The following is a 19,844-nucleotide window of genomic DNA, read 5'->3' on the forward strand; positions in this document are numbered from 1 at the left end:
TAGCTTGATACCTTGGACAAGGATACTATATTGCTGACCCTGGGGCATATAAAAGACGCTGTCCTATACATGAGGGATGCCCAGAGAGACATTTGCCTACTGGGCTCTAGAATAAATGCAATGTCAATTTCTGCCAGAAGGGTCCTGTGGACTCTGCAATGGACAGGTGATGCCGACTAAAAAAAGCACATGGAGGTTTTATCTTATAAGGGTGAGGAATTGTTTGGGGACGGTCTCTCGGACCTAGTTTCCACAGCTACGGCTGGGAAGTCAAATTTTTTGCCATATATTCCCTCACAACCTAAGAAAGCACCGTATTACCAAATGCAGTCCTTTCGATCACAAAGAGGCAAGAAAGTCGGAGGTGCGTCCTTTCTTGCCAGAGGCAGGGGTAGAGGAAAGAAGCTGCACAATACAGCTAGTTCCCAGGAACAGAAGTCCTCCCCGGCCTCCACTAAATCCACCGCATGACGCTGGGGCTCCACAGGTGGAGCCAGGAGCGGTGGGGGCGCGTCTCCGAAATTTCAGCCACCAGTGGGTTCGCTCACGGGTGGATCCCTGGGCTATACAGATTGTGTCTCAGGGATACAAGCTGGAATTCGAAGTGATGCCCCCTCACCGTTGCCTCAAATCGGCCCTGCCAGCTTCCCCCATAGAAAGGGAAGTAGTGTTAGCGGCAATTCACAAATTATATCTCCAGCAGGTGGTGGTAAAGGTTCCCCTCCCTCAACAGGGAAGGGGTTACTATTCCACAATGTTTGTGGTTCCAAAACCGGACGGTTCGGTCAGACCCATATTAAATTTAAAATCCCTGAACATTTACCTGAAAAGGTTTAAGTTCAAGATGGAATCGCTCAGGGCGGTCATTGCAAGCCTGGAAGAGGGGGATTTTATGGTGTCTCTGGACATAAAGGATACTTACCTGCATGTCCCCATTTATCCACCTCATCAGGAGTACCTCAGATTTGTGGTACAGGACTGTCATTACCAATTCCAGACGTTGCCGTTTGGTCTGTCCACGGCACCGAGAATATTTACCAAGGTAATGGCAGAAATGATGGTGCTTCTGCGAAAGCAAGGAGTTACAATTATCCCATACTTGGACGATCTCCTCATAAAGGCGAGGTCCAGAGAGCAGTTGCTGATCAGCGTAGCACACTCTCGGGAGGTGTTACAACAGCACGGCTAAGTCGCAGCTGATTCCTACGACGAGTCTGCCCTTCCTGGGCATGATTCTGGACACAGACCAGAAGAAGGTGTTTCTCCCGGAGGAGAAGGCCCAGGAGCTTGTGACACTGGTCAGAGACCTCTTAAAACCAAAACAGGTGTCGGTGCATCTATGCACGCGAGTCCTGGGAAAGATGGTGGCATCATACGAGGCCGTTCCCTTCGGCAGGTTCCATGCGAGGACCTTTCAGTGGGATCTGTTGGACAAGTGGTCCGGATCGCATCTTCAGATGCACCGGCTGATCACCCTATCCCCCAGGGCCAGGGTGTCTCTTCTGTGGTGGCTGCAGAGTGCTCACCTTCTCGAGGGCCGCAGGTTCGGCATACAGGATGGCAGAAGGCACCAGAATTCTTCGCTGGGCGGAGAATCACGTGCAAGCACTGTCAGCAGTGTTCATTCCGGGAGTGGACAACTGGGAAGCAGACTTCCTCAGCAGGCACGACCTCCACCCGGGAGAGTGGGGACTTCATCAAGAAGTCTTCACACAGATTACAAATCGATGGGAACTGCCACAGGTGGACATGATGGCATCCCGCCTCAACAAAAAGCTACAAAGGTATTGCGCCAGGTCAAGAGACCCTCAGGCGATAGCTGTGGACTTACTAGTGCACCGTGGGTGTTCCAGTCGGTTTGTGTTTCCTCCTCTTCCTCTCATACACAAGTTGCTGAGAATCGTAAGAAAAAGAGGAGTGAGAACAATACTCATTGTTCCGGATTGGCCAAGAAGGGCTTGGTATCCGGAACTGCTAGAAATGCTCACAGAGGACCCATGGCCTCTGCCTCTCAGGATCTGTAGCAACAGGGGCCCTGTCTGTTCCAATACTTAACGTGGCTGCGTTTGACGGCATGGCGGTTGAACGCAGGATCCTAGCGGAAAAAGGCATTCCGGATGAGGTTATTCCTACGCTGATAAAGGCTAGGAAAGACGTGACCGTAAAACATTATCACCGTATATGGCGAAAATATGTTGCTTGGTGTGAGGCCAGGAAGGCCCCTACAGAGGAATTCCAACTGGGCCGTTTCCTTCACTTCCTACAGGCGGGAGTGACTATGGGCTTAAAATTAGGGTCCATTAAGGTCCAGATTTCGGCCCTATCCATTTTCTTTCAAAAGGAACTGGCTTCTCTTCCTGAAGTTCAGACGTTTGTAAAGGGAGTGCTGCATATTGAGCCCTCTTTTGTGCCTCCAGTGGCACCTTCGGATCTTAACGTGGTGTTGAGTTTCCTGAAATCTCACTGGTTTGAGCCACTTAAGACTGTGGAGTTAAAATGTCTCACGTGGAAAGTGGTCATGCTATTGGCCTTAGCTTCGGCTAGGCGTGTGTATGAATTGGCGGCTTTGTCATGTAAAAGCCCCTATCTGGTTTTCCATATGGACAGGGCAGAGTTACGGACTCGTCCGCAATTTCTGCCGAAGGTGGTGTCATCCTTTCATTTGAACCAACCTATTGTGGTGCCTGCGGCTGCTCGTGACTTGTAGGATTCCAAGTTACTAGATGTAGTCAGGGCTTTGAAGATTTATGTAGCCAGAACGGCTGGAGTCAGGAAAACTGACTCGCTGTTTACCCTGTATGCATCCAACAAGCTGGGTGCTCCTGCTTCAAAGCAAACTATTGCTCGCTGGATCTGTAACACGATTCAGCAGGCTCATTCTGCGGCTGGATTGCCGCATCCAAAATCAGTGAAAGCCCATTCCACAAGGAAGGTGGGCTCTTCTTGGGCGGCTGCCCGAGGGGTCTCGGCATTACAGCTTTGCCGAGCAGCTACTTGGTCGGGTTCAAACACCTTTGCAAAGTTCTACAAGTTTGATACCCTGGCTGAGGAGGACCTTGAGTTTGCTCATTCGGTGCTGCAGAGTCATCCGCACTCTCCCGCCCGTTTGGGTGCTTTGGTATTATCCCCATGGTCCTTACGGAGTCCCCAGCATCCACTAGGACGTTAGAGAAAATAAGATTTTACTTACCGGTAAATCTATTTCTCGTAGTCCGTAGTGGATGCTGGGCGCCCGTCCCAAGTGCGGACTTCTTCTGCAATACTTGTATATAGTTATTGCTTAAATAAGGGTTATGTTATGGTTGCATCAGGTTTGTCTGATGCTCTGTTGTTGTTCATACTGTTAACTGGGTAAGTTTATCACGAGTTATACGGTGTGACTGGTGTGGCTGGTATGAGTCTTACCCTGGATTCCAAAATCCTTTCCTTGTACGGTCAGCTCTTCCGGGCACAGTTTCCTTAACTGAGGTCTGGAGGAGGGGCATAGAGGGAGGAGCCAGTGCACACCAGTAGTCCTAATTCTTTCTTAAAGTGCCCTGTCTCCTGCGGAGCCCGTCTATTGTCTATTCCCCATGGTCCTTACGGAGTCCCCAGCATCCACTACGGACTACGATAAATAGATTTACCGGTAAGTAAAATCTTATTTTTTTCTCTAACGTCCTTGAGGATGCTGGGACTCCGTAAGGACCATGGGGAATAGACGGGCTCCGCAGGAGATAGGGCACTTTAAGAAAGCTTTGGATTCTGGGTGTGCACTGGCTCCTCCCTCTATGCCCCTCCTCCAGACCTCAGTTTTACACTGTGCCCAGAGCGAGATGGGTGCACTGCAGGGAGCTTCCCTGAGTTCTCTGCCTAGAAAGCATTTTTGTTTGGATTTTTTCTACATTTTTATAGGGAGCACTGCTGGCAACAGGCTCCTTGCATCGAGGGACTGAGGAGAGAGGGGCAGACCTTCTTAATTGATAGGCTCTGCTTCCTCGGCTACTGGACACCATTAGCTCCAGAGGGGGTGAACACAGGTTCTTACTAGGCGTCCACCCCCAGAGCCGCGCAGCCGTTCTCCTCACAGAGCCAGAAGAAACGAAGTCAGAAGACGTCTCTGGCGGCAGAAGCCTTCAGAGCTTCACTGAGGTAACACACAGCACCACAGCTGTGCGTCATTGCTCCCATACACCTCACATACTCCGGTCACTGTAAGGGTGCAGGGCGCAGGGGGGGGGCTCCCTGGGCAGCAATATAACACCTCTCTTATGGCAAAAGACAATATACATGTACAGGTGGGCACTGTACATGTTTATAAAAGAGCCCCCACCATTTTTTTATAACTTTGAGCGGGACAGAAGCCCGCCGCCGAGGGGGCGGGGCTTCTCCCTCAGCACTCACCTGCGCCATTTTCTCTCCACAGCACCGCTGAGAGGAAGCTCCCCGGACTCTCCCCTGCTTACACACGGTGAAGGGGTGTTTAAAAAAGAGGGGGGGGGGGCACATAATTGGCGGATAACATATTATACAGCGCGGCTGGGGAAAAACATTTTGCGTTGGTCTCTAGGGTCATTGCGCTGGGGTGTGTGCTGGCATACTCTCTCTCTCTCTCTCTCTCTCTCTCTCTCTCTCTCTCTCTCTCTCTCTCTCTCTCTCTCTCTCTCTCTCTCTCTCTCTCTCTCTCTCTCTCTCTCTCTCTCTCCAAACGGCCTTAAAGGGGATACTGTCTTCAGAAAAGTTGTGTGTGAAATGTGTCGGTACGCGTGTGTCGACATGTTTGACGAAGAAGGCTTTAATGTGGAGGGTGAGTGCTTGAATGTCATATCGCCGTCGGCAGCGCCGACACAGGAATGGATGGATATGCTGAATGTCTTAAATGCAAATGTCAATCTATTGCATAAAAGTTTAGACAAGGCTGAAGCTAGGGATCAGTCAGGTAGCCAGACCATGCCTGTCCCTGTGGCGCCAGGACCTTCGGGGCCTCAGAAGCGCACCATATCCCAGATCGATGACAGATACCGACACGGATACTGGCTCTAGTGTCGCCTATGAAGATGCAAAATTACAACCGAAGGTGGCAAAAGGTATTCGGTACATGATTATTGTCATTAAAGAGGTTTTGCATATTACTGAGGAACCCCCTGTCCCTGACACAAGGGTACACATGTATAAAGGGAAAAAGCCTGAGGTCACCTTTCCGTCCTCATTTGAGCTGAGCGAATTGTGCGAAAAGGCTTGGGAATCTCCAGATAGGAGACCACAAGTTCCCAAAAGGATTCTTATGGCGTATCCTTTTCCACAAACGGATAGGATACAATGGGAATCTTCGCCTAAAGTAGACAAGGCGCTGACACGCTTATCCAAAAAGGTGGCACTGCCTTCTCAGGATACGGCTTCCCTCAAGGATCCTGCTGATCGCAGGCAGAAAATTACCATGAAGCACATTTACACTCATTCAGGTACTATTGTTAGACCGGCTATGGCGTCGGCCTGGGTTTATAGTGCTGTTGTGGCATGGGCAGATTCCTTATCTACGGAGATTGACACCTTAGATAGGGATGACATTTTAATGACCATAGAGCAGATCAGAGATGCTGCCTTGTGTATGAGAGGTGGTCAAAGAGACAGCATTTATTCTGTAGCTTAATAAACAAATGTCTATTTCTGCTAGGCGGCTCTTGTGGACCCGACAGTGGACGGGAGACGCCGATTCAAAGCGGAATATGGAGTCCTTGCCTTACAAAGGGGAGGAGTTGTTTGGAGACGGCCTCTCGGACCTTGCCTCTACTGCTACGGCGGGTAAGTCGAATTTCTTACCTTATGTCCCCCCGCAGCATACAAAAAAGGCACCTCATAATCAAATGCAGTCCTTTCGTTCCAGTAAGAGCAAGAAGGTACGGGGATCGTCCTTTGTTGCCAGAGGAAAAAGGCTGCACACAGCTAGTTCCCAGGAGCAGAAGTCCTCCCCTGCATCTGCAAAGTCCACCGCATGACGCTGGGGCTTCCTGGGGGGAGGCAGATCTAGTGATGGCTCGTCTTCGGTTTTTCAGCCACGTCTGGGTTCGCTCGCAGGTGGATCCCTGGGCATTAGAGATTGTTTCTCAGGGATACAGACTGGAATTCGAAGACTTGCCTCCTCGCCGGTTTTTCAAATCTGCTCTGCCGGCTTCCCCGTCAGAGAGGGAGCTAGTGTTGGCAGCAATCCATATTCAACAGGTGATTGTCACAGTTCCTCATCTCCAGCAAGGAGAGGGATATTACTCAACCCTGTTTGTGGTCCCGAAACCAGACGGTTCGGTCAGACCCATTTTAAATCTAAAATCCCTGAACCTGTACTTGAAGAGGTTCAAGTTCAAAATGCAATCACTCAGGGCGGTCATCGCCAGCATGGAGGGGGGGGATTGGATGGTGTCCCTGGACATAAAGGATGCTTACCTTCATGTTCCGATATTCCCCCCTTACCAGGCATTCCTGAGATTTGCAGTTCAGGACTGTCACTACCAATTTCAGACATTGCCGTTTGGGCTTTCCACGGCCCCGAGAATTTTCACCAAGGTAATGGCGGAAATGATGGTACTCCTGCGCAGGCAGGGTGTCACAATTATCCCATACTTGGACGATCTCCTCATAAAGGCGAGATCTCGGGAGAAGTTGCTGGACAGCGTGTCTCTGTCCATGAAGACGTTGCAGTTACACGGCTGGATTCTCAATATTCCGAAGTCCCAGCTAGTCCCTACAACGGGCCTGATTCTAGACACAGACCAGAAAAAGGTTTTTCTTCCGATCGAAAAGGTTCAGGAGCTCATAGCCCTGGTCAGGAACCTATTAAAGCCAAAAGAGGTTTCAGTGCATCATTGCACACTGGTTCTGGGGAAGATGGTAGCTTCATACGAGGCCATCCCCTTCGGCAGGTTCCATGCGAGGACTTTTCAATGGGACCTCTTGGACAAGTGGTCCGGGTCCCATTTACAAATGCATCAAAGGATCACCCTGTCTCCCAGGACCAGGGTATCTCTCCTGTGGTGGCTGCACAGTGCTCACCTACTAGAGGGTCGCAGGTTCGGCATTCAGGACTGGGTCCTGGTGACCACGGACGCAAGCCTCCGAGGCTGGGGAGCAGTCACACTTAGAAGAAATTTCCAAGGTCTCTGGTCAAATCTAGAGACTTGTCTCCACATCAACGTCCTGGAGTTGAGGGCCATATACAACGCCCTGTGTCAAGCGGAGGAATTGCTTCGGGACAAACCGGTTCGGATTCAGTCAGACAATGTCACGGCAGTGGCTCATGTAAACCGCCAAGGCGGAACGCGGAGCAGAGTGGCCATGGCAAAAGCGACCAGGATTCTACGCTGGGCGGAGGGCAATGTAAGCGCACTATCAGCAGTGTTCATCCCGGGGGTGGACAACTGGGAGGCGGACTTCCTCAGCAGGCACGACCTGCATCCGGGAGAGTGGGGACTTCATCAAGAAGTCTTCGCACAGATCACGGGTCGGTGGGGACTGCCTCAAATAGACATGATGGCGTCCGTCTCAACAAAAAGCTAAAGCGGTATTGCGCCAGGTCAAGGGACCCTCAGGCGGGTAGCGGTAGACGCTCTGGTGACACCTTGGGTGTTCAGATCGGTCTCTGTGTTTCCTCCTCTTCCTCTCATACCCAAGGTGTTGAGAATAAGAAGGGTCAGAACAATCCTCATTGTTCCAGATTGGCCACGGAGGACTTGGTATCCGGAACTGCAAGAGTTGCTAACAGAAGATCCATGGCCTCTTCCTCTAAGGCAGGACCTGCTGCAGCAGGGGCCTTGTCTGTTTCAAGACTTACCGTGGCTGCGTTAGACGGCATGGCGGTTGAACGCCGGATCCTAGCGGAAAAAGGGATTCCGGAGGAGGTCATTCCTACCCTGATCAAGGCTAGGAAAGACGTGACGTTGAAACATTATCACCGTATATGGCGAAAATATGTTTCTTGGTGTGAGGCCAGGGCGGCTCCTACGGAGGAGTTCCATTTGGGCCGTCTACTTCACTTCCTTCAAACAGGAGTGAATTTGGGCCTAAAATTAGGGTCCATAAAGGTCCAAATTTCGGCCTTATCCATTTTCTTTCAAAGAGAATTGGCCTCTATTCCTGAAGTATAGACTTTTGTGAAGGGAGTGCTGCATATTCAGCCTCCCTTTGTACCTCCGGTGGCGCCTTGGGATCTTTAACGTGGCGTTACGTTTCCTCAAGTCGCCTTGGTTTTAACCACTCAAAACAGTGGAATTGAAATACCTCACGTGGAAAGTGGTCATGTTGTTGGCGTTAGCTTCTGCAAGGCGTGTTTCAGAATTGGCGGCTTTATCACATAAAAGCCCATACTTGGTTTTTTCACGTGGATAGGGCAGAGTTGTGGACTCGTCCTCCATTTCTGCCAAAAGTGGTCTCCTCTTTTCATATGAACCAACCTATTGTCGTGCCTGTGGCTACACGGGACTTGGAGGATTCTGAGTCCCTGGATGTGGTCAGGGCTTTGAAGATTTACGTGACCAGAACGGCTAGGATCAGGAAGACTGAAGCTCTGTTTGTTCTGTAGGCGGCCAACAAAGTTGGCACTCCTGCTTCAAAGCAGACTATTGCTCGCTGGATCTGTAACACGATTCAGCAGGCGCATTCTACGGCAGGATTACCATTGCCAAAATCGGTTAAGGCCCATTCCACTAGGAAGGTGGGCTCTTTTTTGGGCAGCTGCCCGAGGGGTCTCGGCATTACAGTTGTGCCGAGCAGCTACTTGGTCGGGGTCAAACACCTTTGCAAAGTTCTATAAGTTTGATACCCTGGCTGAGGAGGACCTCCTGTTTGCTCAATCGGTGCTGCAGAGTCATCCGCACTCTCCCGCCCGTTTGGGAGCTTTGGTATAATCCCCATGGTCCTTACGGAGTCCCAGCATCCTCAAGGACGTTAGAGAAAATAAGATTTTACTTACCGGTAAATCTATTTCTCGTAGTCCGTAGAGGATGCTGGGCGCCCGTCCCAAGTGCGGACTTCTTCTGCAAGACTTGTATATAGTTATTGCTTACATAAGGGTTATGTTATAGTTTATCGGTTGAACCGAGGCTATGTTGTTCATACTGTTAACTGGGTAGTTTATCACAAGTTATACGGTGTGATTGGTGTGGCTGGTATGGATCTCGCCCTTAGATTTACAAAAATCCTTCCTCGTACTATCCATCTCCTCTGGGCAGAGTTTCCCTAACTGAGGTCTGGAGGAGGGGCATAGAGGGAGGAGCCAGTGCACACCCAGAATCCAAAGCTTTCTTAAAGTGCCCTATCTCCTGCGGAGCCCGTCTATTCCCCATGGTCCTTACGGAGTCCCAGCATCCTCTACGGACTACGAGAAATAGATTTACCGGTTAGTAAAATCTTATTTTTTTAAAGGCAATAGAGAATTGATAGGCATCATCTGATTGGTTGCTATGGGCAACATCACCAATTCTCTGTTTTAGAAACTTTAGTAAATTTTCCCCACAGAGAGGTAAAAAGTCATAGCTCAGTCTGCAGATGAGGGAGTGCAGCGCCATGTGTAATTCTACACTCGCCCAAGTTGAAATAGATTACACGATTTGTTCGTTTTTTTTTTTTTGTTGCATCTTGGAGGATAACCAAATTTAGACATCCCACATCAAACCTGTGGATACAACTGCCTGTAGGCAAAGGTGCAAGATTGTCCAACGCACATATACTACCTATAAGTTAGTGTGACAACGTAACATTGTATTTGAGTATTATGATGTGTCTTAAGGTGCATACACAATTGCCGAGAGAAAATGAATGACGTCTCTCATTTTCACCCTTCCTGAGCGACGACGTTCACTTGCTCGGCAAGTATGTATGCCGCCGCTGACTAGGGATGCGCCGGGGTCGTTAACGACCCTTGCTGTCGGCCGTGCATGCAGCTCAATTTGGACTGTCGTCCAAGAGCTGCCTGCAAGGCCGGCCACGGCGTGACGTCACTGAGCGATTATGGTCGTCATATCGCTCAGTGTGTATGCCTTGCTGCAGACCGCCCAGCCCGGGAGGGGGAAACACTAGCGCTCATAGAGCACGTTGCCTAGTGTGTATCCACCTTCACAGTTCAGGAATTACCCTTAAAGATGCTTACTTTCCTGGGAGGACCCAGAATAAACTCCAAGTCCACACACTTCTCCTATCCTCTACCTTTTGAGAACTTTGTTGAAGGCTAACAGTGCTCTCATGCTTCATATTCTGAACCTGCACACTACTCATCCCCAAATGCCCCCACTTGCTAGGAAAAATTATCAATTACCAAAAAAGGTCCCCACAAGTATTCTGATCAGGTATGGGTCGTTGGGTTGAACCAACTTAGGTCGACAGGTCAAAAGGTCCACATGAGGTTTTTGACTATTTTTTGGTGTCGTTTTCTCCGTAAAGTGACGGGGAACCCAAATTAGTGCACTGTGTACCCTTGCGCTTCGGGCAGATAACCGTTCCAATCGTAGTCCACGTGGATCGTTAAGTATGATAAAAATCAAAAAAATTCAATAAAGTGAAACTCATATCGACCTTTTGACATGTTGACCTAGTACATGTCGACCTTCAGTGGTCAACCTAGTGAGTGTCAACCTAAGTTGTGTCGACCTAACGACCATAACTCCTCTGATCCACATTCCCCTCATACTCCCAGTCTGGACACTTTTCTATATTATTAGTAGCCAACCTTGTAAACTAGTAATGCATACTTCCTGTGCAGCACATGATTGGATGTGCTGCGTGACCTCCTTGCAGTGCGTGGATAAGGTCATGTGATGAGCAACAGCAGAACACTGGAAAGTAAAACACAGGAAAATAACACTAGGATAAATATACACTGCTCAAAAAAAATAAAGGGAACACTTAAACAACACAATGTAACTCCAAGTCAATCACACTTCTGTGAAATCAAACTGTCCACTTAGGAAGCAACACTGATTTACAATCAATTTCACATGCTGTTGTGCAAATGGAATAGACAACAGGTGGAAATTATAGGCAATCAGCAAGACACCCCCAATAAAGGAGTTGTTCTGTAGGTGGTGACCACAGACCACTTCTCAGCTCCTATGCTTTCTGGCTGATGTTTTGGTCACTTTTGAAAGCTGGTGGTGCTTTCACTCTAGTGATAGCATGAGACGGAGTCTAAAACCCACGCAAGTGGCTCAGGTAGTGCAGCTCATCCAGGATGGCACATCAATGTGAGCTGTGGCAAGAAGGTTTGCTGTGTCTGTCAGCGTAGTGTCCAGAGCATGGAGGCGCTACCAGGAGACAGGCCAGTACATCAGGAGACGTGGAGGAGGCCGTAGGAGGGCTACAACCCAGCAGCAGGACCGCTACCTCTGCCTTTGTGCAAGGAGGAACAGGAGGAGCACTGCCAGAGCCCTGAAAAATGACCTCCAGCAAACCACAAATGTGCATGTGTCTACTCAAACGATCAGAAACATGACTACATGAGGGTGGTATGAGGGCCCGACGTCCACAGGTGGGGGTTGTGCTTACAGCCCAACACCGTGCAGGACATTTGGCATTTGCCAGAGAACACCAAGATTAGCAAATTCGTCACTGGCACCCTGTGCTCTTCACAGATGAAAGCAGGTTCTCACTGAGCACATGTGACAGAGTCTGGAGACGCCAAGGAGAACATTCTGCTGCCTGCATCATCCTCCAGCATGACCGGTTTGGCAGTGGGTTAGTAATGGTGTGGGGTGGCATTTCTTTGGGGGGCTGCACAGCCCTCCATGTGCTCGCCAGAGGTAGCCTGACTGCCATTAGGTACCGAGATGAGATCCTCAGACCCATTGTGAGACCATATGCTGGTGCGGTTGGCCCTGGGTTCCTCCTAATGCAAGACAATGCTAGACCTCATGTGGCTGGAGTGTGTCAGCAGTTCCTGCAAGACGAAGGCACTGATGCTATGGACTGGCCCGCCCATTCCCCAGACCTGAATCCAATTGAGCACATCTGGGACATCATGTCTCGCTCCATCCACCAACGCCATGTTGCACCACAGACTGTCCAGGAGTTGGCGGATGCTTTAGTCCAGGTCTGGGAGGAGATCCCTCAGGAGACCATCCGTCACCTCATCAGGAGCATGCCCAGGCATTGTAGGGCGGTCATACAGGCACGTGGAGGCCACACACACTACTGAGCCTCATTTTGACTTGTTTTAAGGACATTACATCAAAGTTGGATCAGCCTGTAGTGTGTTTTTCCACTTTAATTTTGAGTGTGACTCCAAATCCAGACCTCCATGGGTTAATAAATTTGATTTCCATTGATTTTTGTGTGATTTTGTTGTCGGCACATTCAACTATGTAAAGAACAAAGTATTTAATAAGAATATTTCATTCGTTCAGATCTAGGATGTGTTGTTTAAGTGTTCCCTTTATTTTTTTTGAGCAGTGTAGTTTGGTAAAGACAAAAAAAGAAAGAAAAGGCAATTATCAAAATAGGAATAGTAATTTAAAAGATAGACAAGCACAGGTACATTATTTATATTTTTATTTTTTTATGCAGTGTGTGCGTGTATGTTTTGGTGTTATGTAAAGAATGTAAAGACCTAGCTGCTTTATGCAGTTTCCTCCTTCGGCAGTGTTTTTTGACCGTAAGGGTACATAGTGTTTGTTGAATGCTATACACGTGGAAATCAATCCATATAATTTATACATGCTATTTTATTTTTAATATGCAGAAGCCGCACCTATTGCTTACATGGTGGAGGCAGCCACTTTGTCAGCTGACCTACTTATGAGAATGCAGCCATTTGGTGCGCTAGGAGCCAGGTCTCTATAGACCCAAAGTGTCTTAGTGGTAGCTCTGATCTCAAGTAAATGGTGGCTTAGATGCCAAAAGAGCTGCCTCAGCTGCATGTATGCTTACGTACACTAAATATTTCTATGTTCTCCTTGTAAGTACGATCCCTATCTTTTGAAGGTTATGACCAAGTAGGGAACGTCCGTTTACGGTTTGATAAATTATATATATATTTTATTTACAGTGCCAGTCTAATCTGCAAACATTCTGTGCTGTAAGAAATCCGCGGTGATGACCGACGAGGGAGAGGGGCCCGTTGGCGGCAGCTTCTGGGAAGTGAGTACGGCATCGTCTGTAATCCTCTACTTTCCCCCAGCAACAAACCTTTCCATGAATCGACCTGGGTCACACTGTCTATATTCCCCTTAGAACTAATAAAGCCTGAGGTCGAAAAGGTTATATGGAGTTGAGCATTACGGCTACCTATATAGCATGGAATCTACAAGGTCCAAAATCAAATTTTAAATCTATATTTTGCAATTATCTGTAGCTTTTGGCTATGTAAGATGTATAGAGCTGTGCTATATTAATGTAATGAAGTTATTTCATTCCCTGTGCACCATGTTGATTAGATGTGACTAGTTACCAGTCTGTCAAAATGACTGAACAACATAACAGTAATGTCTGTTTCGCACCCGAATGGAGCAACACTTCAATTGCTCCTGGCGCCATCTAGTGGCCGGCGGAGCGCAACTCTTAAATTACCCCAGTAGAGGTGAGGAGCAGCGTTAGCCTATTATATAGGGTTACGTCATGTCTTGTGTTGAATGTCTAATCCTATATTTTACTTGACTCTTTGAATAAATGAGGGGGGGTTAAATATTTAGGTTCATAAAATATATTCTATATAAAAATAGTGCAGTGTAATTTAGAGATTACAATCTTTTTCTCTTACGTATACTACTTTATAATACATAGTAAAAAAAAAAAAAAAAAGTTCCATATTGCCTCTCCCTGTGTACATAATGTATTGGTCAGTGACCTTTTGGGGGGAATTCAAATTTTTTTAAAGTCGGTTGGGTGTCTGTTTTTTCCTGTCTATTAGATAAGAAAAAACAGACACCCAACTGACCTTTCAAACAATTGAATATCCCCCTTAAGTCTTAAGTGATTTTTAACAGCTACATGTGGGCAACCTGCGGTCCACGGACTGTTGAGGGACTAGAGTCCCAGCATGCAACACTGTTGAGCTACTTTATAGTCCTCTCTTCAAACTAGGCTGGCCACTATCGCCGTAACGTAAAGCGGATTGAGGATGGAAGCCGGCTGTGTAACGATCTGGTCACCTGCTTCCGAGAGCGAGCCAAAATTGAGAAGAGCTATGCCCAGCAGTTGACAGACTGGAGCCGCAAGTGGAAGACCAGCTTGGAGAAGGGTGAGTAGCAGCTTACAGTATAGAAATATAATATCTCTTACTGAGATATTATAACCGCACCAACGCAAGCCGAATGTGAGCAAGCACCTGGCGGAGCACCAAATGATGGCTCTTTTACTGTCTGGTCACAGATGTCATGGGCAGACCTAGAACGTCCGGCAGGTACTCATGCCGAGCAGTCAGATTGCTCTGTGATAGATCAGCTGGTCAGTCTGCACAGGTGTGCCTGTGTGACTATTCTCCACCAGTTTCCTTCCTTCTCATGCAGTGCTCACTGTTTGCCCCTTGCTGATTGTGCTGACCTGCATGCAGAGAAGTAAGACTGGAGGTAATGCTACCCAAGTGTGTCTGAGTCAGGCCTATTTTATCCAGTTTCCCATTGTGCAGAAAGGAAAGAATTAGCAGCTGATGCAGGAGGTGAGATGTTCTGTACCTGTGAACACAGAGGCTTGATGAATGTAATGTGATCTGTCGCAGGAGAACTGCATTGACCCCAGGCTACTTTACGTAGTGTGCAAGCCATACTTGCAAGCCTGTGAATGTTAATTGCTGGTAATGAACAGCAAAAAGAGCACAAAAGCACCATGTCCTTGTTTAAACACTGATAACATGTTGTGCTTATATGTCCACGAGAGGTTTCACGGTGAGAGAAGGTGGATACTGTAGCTTCAACGCGATTCCAAAAAGCTTTGTGCGTGTTTTTTATTTTTATTTTACCTCCAATTGTTATGTATTGGCAAGCTGAGAAATGATGCCTTAGGTCAAAGGTTCTCAAACTCCGTCCTCAGGACCCCACACAGTGCATGTCTTCCAGGTCTCCCCACAGAATGACAATTGAAATAATTAGCTGCACCTGTGGACCTTTTAAAATGTGTCAGTGAGTAATGAGTACACCTGTGCAGCTGTTGGCTTACCTGCAAAACATGCACTATGTGGGGTCCTGAGGACTGAGTTTGAGAACTTGTGCCTTAGGTAGATAGCTGCCATATTTAGAGGGATGTGATTGTCTGTCTTGCATCACTCTGAAGAAGCCGATGAACAATGGCGGTGTTGGCTTACTTTGCGGTATTAAGGATTGTCTGACGAATGCTTGTGCACAGTGAAGCTGCAGCATGCTGCCACGCAGCTCTGTGATGTCCGTGGGTTTTGCCTGTATCAGATTCATTTAGAATCCTAGTGCAGCGATGAGGGTTGTATGTAAACATGGAGCTGGTGCCTTTCATTGTGTTCCTTGCACTAGACAAGTGGTGACTTTGGTTTTATAGCTTTTCATCAAGTTGTCTTAGTTAATAGTCAGTAGTGTTGGAAACCATGACGTAAAAGTGGGGGCTTACCAAGCGCTTGCAGAAGTATATTATGAGTGCAAGTTATTTCACGCACTGGTCACCAATTTAGATCATAGGACCGTGATTATGCAAAGTCAGGATACTGACAGATTTCAGTTAGTTTTGAAATATGGAGGATTATTTATTGTCTGTTACAGGTGGGTTAAGTTTGAGGAAGACCAGATGGGTGCATTCCCATAAAAGTACTTCAACAAACAACTTGAATATATAAATAGTGTGTGTGAATGTATTGTATACTTAGCTAAGGTTATTGATCAATTCAGCAGATGTTGAATACAGCAATCACATCTGCATACTCAGGAGCCTCGCCTGCTGTGTCTGGAGGCTGAGTTATATTCAGATCATCCTGGCACTTCTGCAGTCCGTGTTTCATCCAGGCTGTCTAGGCTGCTTTAACATTTAAAATTTCTATCTTGTATAGGCTGGAGAACTCCTGAGTGAGCTTATTTCGTATGTACAAAGTTCATATTACGAAATATATATAAATGCTAAGAAACAGTAGGGGGCACAGTTGCCTTAATTTTGAGTGTTAGAAATAACATATTACAGGTTGAGTATCCCTTATCCAGAATTCAAAGTCACACATATTTTTTTGTTCCCCCTACTGAGATATATAATATATGTACATTATGTTATATATCTGGATAATCTATGTATGTGTGTATGTATATGTATGTATGTATGTATGTATGTATATATGTATATATATGTATGTATATATGTGTGTGTATGTGTATATATATATATGTGTGTGTGTATATGTATATGTATATATATGTGTGTGTATATATATATATATATATATATATATTTCTCTATCGTCCTAAGTGGATGCTGGGGTTCCTGAAAGGACCATGGGGAATAGCGGCTCCGCAGGAGACAGGGCACAAAAAAGTAAAGCTTTTACCAGATCAGGTGGTGTGCACTGGCTCCTCCCCCTATGACCCTCCTCCAGACTCCAGTTAGATTTTTGTGCCCGGCCGAGAAGGGTGCAATCTAGGTGGCTCTCCTAAAGAGCTGCTTAGAGAAAGTTTAGCTAGGTTTTTTATGTTACAGTGATTCCTGCTGGCAACAGGATCACTGCAGCGAGGGACTGAGGGGAGAAGGAGTCAACTCACCTGCGTGCAGGATGGATTGGCTTCTTGGCTACTGGACATCAAGCTCCAGAGGGACGATCACAGGTACAGCCTGGATGGTCACCGGAGCCGCGCCGCCGGCCCCCTTGCAGATGCTGAAGACAGAAGAGGTCCAGAATCGGCGGCTGAAGACTCCTGCAGTCTTCTAAAGGTAGCGCACAGCACTGCAGCTGTGCGCCATTTTCCTCTCAGCACACTTCACACAACAGTCACTGAGGGTGCAGAGCGCTGGGGGGGGCGCTCTGAGAGGCAAATAAAAACCTTATTAGAGGCAAAAAATACCTCACATATAGCCCACAGAGGCTATATGGAGATATTTAACCCCTGCCTAACTTCAAAAATAGCGGGAGACGAGCCCGCCGAAAAAGGGGCGGGGCCTATCTCCTCAGCACACAGCGCCATTTTCTCTCACAGAAAAGCTGGAGAGAAGGCTCCCAGGCTCTCCCCTGCACTGCACTACAGAAACAGGGTTAAAACAGAGAGGGGGGGCACTGATTTTGGCGATATTGTGTATATATATAAAAGATGCTATAAGGGAGAAACACTTATATAAGGTTGTCCCTATATAATTATAGCGTTTTTGGTGTGTGCTGGCAGACTCTCCCTCTGTCTCCCCAAAGGGCTAGTGGGTCCTGTCCTCTGTCAGAGCATTCCCGGTGTGTGTGCTGTGTGTCGGTACGTGTGTGTCGACATGTATGAGGACGATGTTGGTGAGGAGGCGGAGAAATTGCCTGTAATGGTGATGTCACTCTCTAGGGAGTCGACACCGGAATGGATGGCTTATTTAGAGAATTACGTGAGAATGTCAACACGCTGCAAGGTCGGTTGACGACATGAGACGGCCGACAATCTATTAGGACCGGTCCAGGCGTCTCAGAAACACCGTCAGGGGTTTTAAAAACGCCCATTTACCTCAGTCGGTCGACACAGACACAGACACGGACACTGAATACAGTGTCGACGGTGAATAAACAAACGTATTTCTCATTAGGGCCACACGTTAAGGGCAATGAAGGAGGTGTTACGTGTTTCTGATACTACAAGTACCACAAGAAAGGGTATTATGTGGGAGTGAAAAAACTACCTGTAGTTTTTCCTGAATCAGATAAAATAAAATGAAGTGTGTGATGATGCGTAGGGTTACCCCGATAGCAAATATTGGCGTTATACCCTTTCCCGCCAGAAATTAGGGTACGTTGGGAAACACCCCTTAGGGTGATAAGGCGCTCACACGCTTATCAAGTGGCGTTACCGTCTCCAGATACGGCCGCCCTCAAGGAGCCAGCTGATAGGAAGCTGGAAAAATATCCTAAAAAGTATATACACACATACGGTGGTTATACTGCGACCAGCGATCGCCATCAGCCTGGAGATGCAGTGCTGGGTTGGCTTGGTCGGATTCCCTGACTGAAAATATTTTATTCATGTAGAGCATTTAATAGGATGCATTCTATATATATGTATGTGAGATGCACAGAGGGATATTTGCTCTCTGGCATCAAGATAAGTGCGTTGTCCATATCTCCCAGAAGATGTCAGGGACACGACAGTGGTCAGGTGATACAGATCCCATACGGCAGATGGAAGTATTGCTGTATAAAGGGAAGGAGTTATTTGGGGGTCGGTCCATCGGACCTGGGGACCACAGCAACAGCTGGGAAATCCAACCTTTTTTACCCCAAGTTACATCTCAGCTAAAAAAGACACCGTCTTTTCAGCCTCAATCTTTCCTTTCCCATGAGGGCATGCAGGCAAAAGGCCAGTCATATCTGCCCAGACATAGAGGTAAGGGAAGTAGACTGCAGCAGGCAGCCCTTTCCCAGGAAAAGAAGCCCTCCACCGCGTCTGCCAAGTCCTCAGCATGACGCTGGGGCCGTGCAAGCGGACTCAAGGTGGGGGGGTAGTCTCAAGAGTCTCAGGGCGCAGTGGGATCACTCGCAAGTTGACCCCTAGATCGTACGAGTATTATCCCAGGGGTAAAGATTGGAGAGTCGAGACATCTTCTCCTCGCAGGTTCCTGAAGTCTGCTTTACTAACGGCTCCCTCCGACAGGGAGGCAGCATTGGAAACAATTCACAAGCTGTATATCCAGCAGGTGATAATCAAAGTACCCCTCCTACGACAAGGAAAAGGGTATTATTTTTCCACACTATATTGTGGTACTGAAGCCAGACGGCTTGGTGACACATAGTCTAAATCTAAAATGTTTTGAACACTTACATAAAAGGTTCAAATCGAGATAAAGTCACTCAGAGCAGTGATAGCGAACCGGAAAAAAGGGGACTATATGGTGTCCCTGGACATCAAGGATTACCTCCATGTCCAAATTTTGTCCTTCTCATCAAGGGTACCTCTGGTTCGTGGTACAGAACTGTCAATATCAGTTTCAGACGATGCCGTTTGAATTATCCACGGCACCCCGGGCCTTTTTACCAAGGTAATGGCCGAAAAGATGTTTCTTCAAAGAAAAAAGGCATCTAAATTATCCCTTACTTGCACGACCTAAAAAGGGCAAGTTCCAGAGAACAGTTGGAGGTCGGAAGAGCACTATCTAAAGTAGTTCTTCGACGGCACGACTGGATTCTAAATATTCCAAGAATCGCAGCTGTTTTCCGACGATACGTCTGCTGTTCCTAGGGATGATTCTGGACACGGTTCAGAAAAAGGTTTTTCTTCCCGAGGAAAAAGCCAAGGAGTTATCCGACCTGTCAGGAACCTCCTAAAACCAGGAAAGGTGTCTGTACATCAATGCACAAGAGTCCTGGGAAAAATGGTGGCTTTTTACGAAGCAATTCCATTCGGCAGATTCCATGCAAGAATTTTCCAAAGGGATCTGTTGGACAAATGGTCAGGGTCGCATCCTCAGATGCACCTGCGAATAACCCTGTCGCCAAGGACAAGGGTATATCTTCTGTGGTGGTTGCAAAAGGCTCATCTATTGGAGGGCCGCAGATTCGGCATACAGGATTTGATCCTGGTGACCACGGACGCCAGCCTGAGAGGTTGGGGAGCAGTCACACAAGGAAGAAACTTCCAGGGGGTATGGACGAACCTGGAAAAGTCTCTTCACATAAACATTCTGGTACTAAGAGCAATCTAAAATGCTCTAAGCCAGGCGGAACCACTCCTGCAAGGAAAACCGGTGTTGATTCAGTCGGACAACATCAC

General features: G+C 47.6%; 1 protein-coding gene across 7 annotated transcripts in view; it reads left to right on the forward strand.

The window, feature by feature from the left end:
* PACSIN3 (protein kinase C and casein kinase substrate in neurons 3) overlaps positions 1-19,844 on the forward strand; it is a 183,055-nt gene that overhangs the window by 128,839 nt on the left and 34,372 nt on the right. For all 7 annotated transcript variants that reach the window (XM_063944642.1, XM_063944641.1, XM_063944644.1 and 4 more), the window contains 2 exons: positions 13,004-13,095; positions 14,038-14,194. In XM_063944642.1, coding sequence (XP_063800712.1) covers positions 13,051-13,095; positions 14,038-14,194 — 202 coding nt within the window. In that variant the 5' untranslated portion in view covers positions 13,004-13,050. The remainder of the gene's footprint in view (positions 1-13,003; positions 13,096-14,037; positions 14,195-19,844) is intronic.

Source organism: Pseudophryne corroboree, chromosome 11 (assembly GCF_028390025.1).
Source record: "Pseudophryne corroboree isolate aPseCor3 chromosome 11, aPseCor3.hap2, whole genome shotgun sequence".
NCBI lineage: Eukaryota > Metazoa > Chordata > Amphibia > Anura > Myobatrachidae > Pseudophryne > Pseudophryne corroboree.